The 7,269-nt window shown below is 42.3% G+C and overlaps 1 protein-coding gene across 1 annotated transcript in view; it reads right to left on the bottom strand.

Moving 5' to 3' along the window:
• Window positions 1-2,019: 2,019 nt before the first annotated feature.
• The window catches only part of LOC102850382 (AF4/FMR2 family member 2-like), a 439,784-nt gene continuing 434,534 nt past the window's right edge, over window positions 2,020-7,269 (bottom strand). Inside the window, exon 20 of the mRNA XM_006881912.1 lies at window positions 2,020-2,141. Within this exon, the coding sequence (XP_006881974.1) occupies window positions 2,020-2,141 (122 nt within the window). The remainder of the gene's footprint in view (window positions 2,142-7,269) is intronic.

The following is a 7,269-nucleotide window of genomic DNA, read 5'->3' as shown; positions in this document are numbered from 1 at the left end:
CAAAGAGAGAGCTTGAGTCACTGCAAAGCCATCAGCTTAATTTTGGTATGTAATACCAATGGATAGGAAAGAAATTATTTGGGTGTTCTTAGTCTTCAATATTGTTGTATTCCTCTCTTAAAGTCTCAGATAGGATTTCTTGTGAACTTGAGAGTTGTGTTTGTGTGTATGCAAATGGAGTGTTGTTGCTGAGGCTGCAAAAGTAAAGCTCAACCAGAATGGGAGATTCCCGTCAGCCATTTCAACAACATGGTCTCAGCTACTGGAGTATGAGTTTCATAACAAAAGGTTTCAAGCTCAAAGATGGCCAAGGGCAGAGCTCAAGTCTGGCTCTTATGCAATGGGGGAGATAGCTAACCTTGAACATGAGAGTGCAAAGTACTATTTGCTGTTCCTCTCACAGACCTGCATGACTTACTTGAAAAATCATACAAGTTTGCATCTTTCATGTGCATGTATCTATTATTTATCTGCTCATAACTTGGTGAACAGAATTCAAGAACTCAGCAGATTAAAGGCTATGTGGAATTATATACTGGCAGGTAATTACAATTACTGATGTCCAGGTAGTGTTTACTGCACATGGGGGATTCTTCTGATGAACTGGAAACACTGAAGATGGTATTTACATTGTGATGCTTAGGGTAGAGGGTCATAAGGGGTGGGGATAGTCACAATTGATGGGGAAATGCTGCCAAATTACGTGACTTGTTCACAATCTTCAGGGCTCTTTGAAAGTACCGCAAGGGGAAACTCTACCCTAAGATTAATTTTCTTTTTTTAAAAAAGGCTAGCTATGACTGAAAGAGTAGTTTTCTTTGGAATTTTCATGGAATTGTTTCATGCTGAAAGAGATTTTAATAGAATCAATGATTGTATTTCAGTCAAAACTTAATAAGCCAAGAAAGAAAAGAGGGAAAGAAGAAACCCTGTAAAGATTAAGAAACGTGTATAATAATTGGGAAGTCCAGATTTTAAAGCCATTAAGAAAATAATTGCTTATTACTTCTTTTAGGTAGTGATAATGTGAATTTCCTTTCCACTCATTTGAGCAAAGCCAAAGCAATACATCCCACCCATTACTAACCCACAGACTTTAGAAAGCAGAAGTGTGAACAAAGTTTTGTTAGGCATTTTCTAGGCCTCTCCTCTCTTCTGTCTCTAAGACTGGAAGGTAGCATTTTGGCTAGCAGACTGAGCAGCCTCTCAGCTGCTCCTCAAAATGAGAGTCTTACAGAAAAAAAATCCCAGGTGAGGATTTGTGCTTCACATAATGGAGTTCAAAACTGTATTTGCAAACTTAGCCCTTAGAGGTCAATGACGCTACTCTTTCTCATCATTAATTTTTTTAAAAAGAATGGAAAATCAAGGGATGCTAACAAAGAAGGCCTTGGTCTGTTGCACAGATGGCATCTTTGTCAGGAGTGACACTGCTATGCTCATTTATCCTCTTACTACCTTTGATTTCTGATGTTATCACAATATCTAGCCACTGCATTTTGACAATGGAAATTCTCACCTGAAGACTGAATCTGTGGGTAGCATAAAAGTTTAACAATGGATTCTGATAGTTCTTTTTCCGGACATAACTTTGGGGACAAGATAGAACAGAAACTTTGAATCTTTGCAGGTCCTTTGCATCTAAGTTCCATAGATGCACAAGACATCTAGTTTCCTTTATCAGAATTTGGTATCAGACGTGCTTTCCATTCTTTGGGTGGTGTGGACTTCAAACAACACTGGAGGGACTGTGTCATTCTTTAAAGCACAGAAGGCTAATGGGATCTCTGGAATGCATATAAAATACTGGAAAAGGGCTAAGTAATAAAGTTTACACTGCTCTCAAGTTGTAGTGCCCACTTAACAGTGATGTCTGTTTTCCCACAGATATCAAAAGAAGCATTGAAACAAACATAATCAAAGAGAACTTTCCCAAAGAAGTGGAGTTCCACCAGGGACCACTGAGGCGCTGGCAGAGGTAGAGCGATGACTGGTGATGTTAGAGATGGGGAGCACCCACTACAACAAGTGGGCATCGATGCGCAGCCAGCACAGTCCCTGGCGAACGTAGCGAACAAGATTGGTCATGCTGCTGTGCTGGGTCAGAGGCCCCATCAATGTGTCCAGGTCACCAAAGAATTCTGAAAATCAGAGCAGATGTCAGTCAAACTAGGGAATAAGTTCACAGACATCCTCATTGCCCAGGGGGCCTTCACACAACTGTACAACCACAAGGACATTGGGAAGGCTAAACATTTGCCCATCCATCCATCCATCCATCCATCCATCCATCCATCCATCCATCCATCCATCCAGTGAACACTTGCCGAGTTCCCTATGAGAAAACCAAAATTACCCTGCATTTAGCTATGAAAACTTAGCAGTATCAACATTACTTGCAGGTTACATAGTGATTACAAAAACATCAATTCAGTAAAATGTTCTGTAAATTCATAATAAGTGTTTCTGAAAATTGTTTCATCAGTGTCTATTTCCCCAGATACTGGACTCTAAAACACTGGACTATACAATTACAATCCTATGGAGGTTTATGGGGTGTATAGAAATCAATGTTATTGTTGGGTGTTGTCAAGTCAGTTTCAACTCACAGTGACCTTGCACAACAGAATGGACACCTCACGTGCACTGTCCACTATTGCATCAGTCTAACAACTGTTAATACATTTGAGCCCATGGTTGCTGTCATTGTGTTAATTCATCTCTTTGAGGGTCTTCCTCTTGCTCACCCTCTACCAAGCATAATGTCCTTCTTGGGATGTATCCATGCAGAGAGCTTGTCCAGAGTGTGTCAGACAAGATCTTGCCATCCTTACTTCTACGGGGCACGCCGGCCGTGCTACTTCCAAGACACTACAGCACTCAATATTCTTGGACCACAGGACATTTTTTTTACCAAGGCCAAAGGCCCAATTCTTCTGGTTTTTAAATTTTATTTTTAAAATTCATTTTCATGGAAGTTTACAGAGACTTAGGGTTTTCAGTCCTTCATTGTCGCACTTTTTCCCCTACCCACCTCCTCCCCCCATTCACTCTTCTCCTTGAAAAGAAAGAAAAACTCTTTCATTGCTATGCAATCCCTTCTCCCCAAGTCCACTCTACTATGCAGCCTTCACTCTGGACTCCTGTAATGACAAGAGTACCCATTCATGTATCCATTTTAAACAGTTCTCTCCCTCATCTGTTTCAATGTAGTATATATCATTCCTCCCCTCCTTTTCTGTCTTTCCTCAACCCTGATGTCAGTCCCGTTTTACAACAGTGGCACTATGCAGTATTTGTCCTTTTGTGACTGAGATATTTCACTCAGCATAATGTCCTCCAGGGTCACCCATTTTGAATAATATTGCATGAGTTCCTTGTCTTTCAATGCTGCATAGTGTTCCATTGTGTAAATACACCACAATACACACATTACATCCATTCGTTTGTTGATGGGCACTTAGGTTGTTTCCAGCTCTTTGTTATTGCGAACAAAGCCGCGATAAACACGGGTGTGCATCTCACATGACAATTTAAAAGCATTAATTATATTTCAGATTCCTTACTTGTTGTTTATGAATGAGGTAACAGAAAATGTTCTGTCTTGGATCAGAGCTGTCTTCATTCTCCAGGTGACATTTCGGCTTTTTAACACGTGAATGAGGCTCCCCCCCCATCAATGCCATTACATCGTCGACTGCTGCTTCCACAGGCATTGACCGTGGGTCCGAACCAAACGAATCCTTGGCAACATCAAGCTTTTCTCGTTTTCTCACAATGTTGCGTGTTGGTCCAGTTACAAGGGATTTTATTTTCTTTAAAGAGAGGTGTAATGCATACTGAAGACTGTATGGCCTTTACTCTTCGAATCCCTTATCCCTTTCAGTAGAAATGTTATTGTTAGGTGTGCTGAAGTCAGGCCCAGCCCTGCACCATCCTCACGATGCCCGCTGGGTTCAAGGCCACTGTTGCAGTTGCTGTGTCAACACATACTCTGGATCCCCTACATGACGTCCTATTCCAAGGACGAGGGTTTCCTGCTCACCGTCCTTGGCTACAAAGAAGACTCTGGCTCAGCTTCCTCCAAGACATATCTGTTTGTCCTTTCTGCAATCCAGGGTGTGCTCACTGCTCTTCACTACATAATTTAGAAGCACGAATTATTCAGCCTTCCTTATTATTTGTCCCCTTTCATACGCATATGAAGCAAATGAAAATACACGGCTTGGGTCAGGTGCCCCTTAACATTTAAAGCTACTTTTTGCTGTTTAGAACTTTAAAGAGGTGCTTGACAGCAAATTTGTCCAATGCAGTCCATATTCCATGGATGTTAATTGTGGATCCAAGTAAAATGAAATCCGTGACAACTGCAATTTCTACTCTATCTACTGTGGCACTGCCTGCTGATCCCATTTTGATTTTTGTTTTCTGAATGCTGATGTGCATTCTATACTGAAGGCTATATTGTTTGATCTTATTTGGTAAGTGTTTCAAGTCCTCTTCATTTTCAGCAAGGAAAGTTACATCATCTGCATAGCAGGCTATTGATGAGTCCTCCTCTAAGCATGGTGCCACATCCTAATTCATATAGGCCAGCTTCTTGTATACAGATTGACTAGTTATGTGAAAAGAATGCAACTCTGAGACATGCCTGTCCTGATTGTGAAACGTGCAGTAGCCCCCTGTTCTGGTCATACTACGGCTTGTTGATCTTGGTACAGGTTCTGCTTGAGCAAGATGAGTCAGTCTTAGTCAGGAAGCTTTGCCGAAGCCTGTCTGCCAAGGCTGACTGTGCTAGTACTTGCAATACCAGTGACATAGCTTCCAGTGTCCCAGTAGCATGCATGTCCCCACAGTATGGAAAACTCATAGATAAGTGGGGGATAAATTCTAGTATAGACAGGGAATGATATGGAAGTATGGGTCCCATAACCATGCCCCCTTTCTCTAGGACTATTATGGAGTTCTTAGGTGTGGAAGAGGCATCAAAGGGGTCCTATAGTAACTAATATGCTTGGAGTTTTAGAATATTTGTTTTGGAGGGTGTGGCTATGTGGAGCAAATCTATGTGACATAGAAAAACTAGCTAGATGCCATCTTTTATTTTTTCTTCTTCATTGTGTTGGTCTTGGCGTCAACTTAACTCCTTGCGAGGGATGTTGGGCATCGTCTTTGCTGACTCCCGACAGAGGGGGTGGCTCGGACGTGAGGAAATGACACCTCTGCTGGCTGGGAGTGAGGAAACTGGTTGACATGGGTTTGATTGCTCAGCAGATGGTATTTCACCAAACAACGCATTTATTCTTCATGCTATGTAGAACATATGGGGCCTTTCTCTAGGTATCAACTTCCTTTGATTTTGTGATACTTTTTAACCTGTACTAAGCAATAAAAACAATTTCTGCTGATAAAGGAGTAAATTAATTTTGGCGTCTAATATAGTTTCTCATGTAATATAGTATTATTAGTTATTGCTGAATGAATGAAAGCTACATGAGCAACCTTGTCCCTGGGAAATCTGTACAAAGCTCTCTGTGGCATTTCTAACTAGACACCCAGGTCAATGTCTTAATAATGGCTTCAGGTCAGCAGTGTAAGCAGCTTTGGAGCTTCTAGATTCAAGACCAGAGGGCATCACTGGGTCAACTGGACTTTTTAAAGCATCAAATCCTCTGCTGCTGTGAGGGTGGGCAGGCACGGGGATGGTTGCAGGAACTTTCCACGGGGAAGCCAACCTCCGCCACCTCCACGGCAAAACGGAGCAAGAAAGAGTTCAAGTACGAGGCAATCTGCAGTGGAATGCAGAGTACCAATCAGAAAAGAAGGTCATAGTTGTCCATTTCGAGGACAAGATAGATGTGGGGACAACCCTTAAATCTAAGTTGAACAGAAACAACAAACATGAGAAAAACAAGGCTGCAACTTGAAGATTCCAAACTCGGTTCACTCTCTAGTCCAGTGAAAAGCTCAACGACATCAGCAGGACTTGGTTTCTAGCTTCTGGTGGAGAGCCAGAGTTGTTTTGGTTCAATATGCAAATCCGACACACCATCTGATGGTAAGATTAGCACCACCTCAACATTATAGCGGCGTGGCCACTACTTTACTTTTGGGAAGTCCCATAGTTCATTTAGAAGGAATGTCTTGAACAGATTTTGAAAATGGGTGCAATTATGAAGGAAATCCATCTATACTAAGCTGCCCTCCAGTTACCAACACAACATAAGGGCAGAGAAAGGTGGAGGCAATTATGCCCAGCAAGTCTTAAAAAGCTTTATGTCTTCACTGGGAGTTCCTGAAGCCTTGCATGGATGAGGTTCTCCAGACCAGCTTTTTTTTCCAGACTTTTAGAAACCGAGAATAGCAGACAAGGTTTGCCCATTCCTCAGGTAATTGAGGGTGCAGTCTCACTGAAGGCCCATTATTAGGCATTGTTGCCTAACGGTTAAGAGAGTTCAGATTCTGGAATCAGGCTGATCGCTGTTTCTAATATTAACCTTCATTATCCCTTACACTCCGTGTGAGTTTCTTAAATCTCACTGAGCCTCACTTTGTTTCTATATAAAATATTTATCAATGAGGTGATAGATGGCAAAGGAACTAGTCCAGGGCTTGGAATGTAGCAGGTGTTTGTTTATGCTATCTGTGATCACAGAAATTGGTGCATAAACAGATGTAACTACTTCATGAAAATGACCTCAGGAGTCAGTGTTAGCTTATAGTTGGTTTGAAAAACAAAGTCTGAAATTAGAGAAAGTGTGCTGAATATTTTACATCAGGGGTTTTTATGTGCATTAACCCGTTTCTGTCTTCTTCCTAGGTAGGCTTCATCTTCGTTATACCACCAGACACATGGGAGCTCAGAGGTGACTTGGAGGGTTTCAGTAACTTGCCTAAGGTTGCTCAGTCAGTGCAGGACCTAGACAGGGTTCCAATGCGAACGAACAAGCTTCACCCTGTGCTCTTCACCCTGCATGCTCAGTGGAAACCGTTTATGTCCGAAAGGGCTGTACTGGGCAGCGAGGGGGAGGACTGGGAAAATGGCGGCCCATTCCATGACTGGGTCTGGGAGAGGACTTTCAGGGTCACAATGAAAGACTCGGGGAAAGTGCAGTTCATTTCGTTATCCCACCTTCTTCAGGACAGTGAGGCCGTCTCTGGAGCATATGTAGCCGCTGGAACCACAGACAACGGCTTGAGTTACTAAAGCCCCAGCCTTCCTCTCTGGGGAAGCAGGGCACTCTCTGCATTTCATTTGAAGTAAACACC

The sequence above is a fragment of the Elephantulus edwardii genome, unplaced genomic scaffold, assembly GCF_000299155.1.
Source record: "Elephantulus edwardii isolate Elephantulus edwardi_28Jun2011 unplaced genomic scaffold, EleEdw1.0 scaffold00016, whole genome shotgun sequence".
NCBI classification, from domain to species: domain Eukaryota; kingdom Metazoa; phylum Chordata; class Mammalia; order Macroscelidea; family Macroscelididae; genus Elephantulus; species Elephantulus edwardii.
The sequence above is the reverse complement of the archived record's forward strand: the minus strand, read 5'-3'. Positions and strand labels throughout refer to the sequence as shown.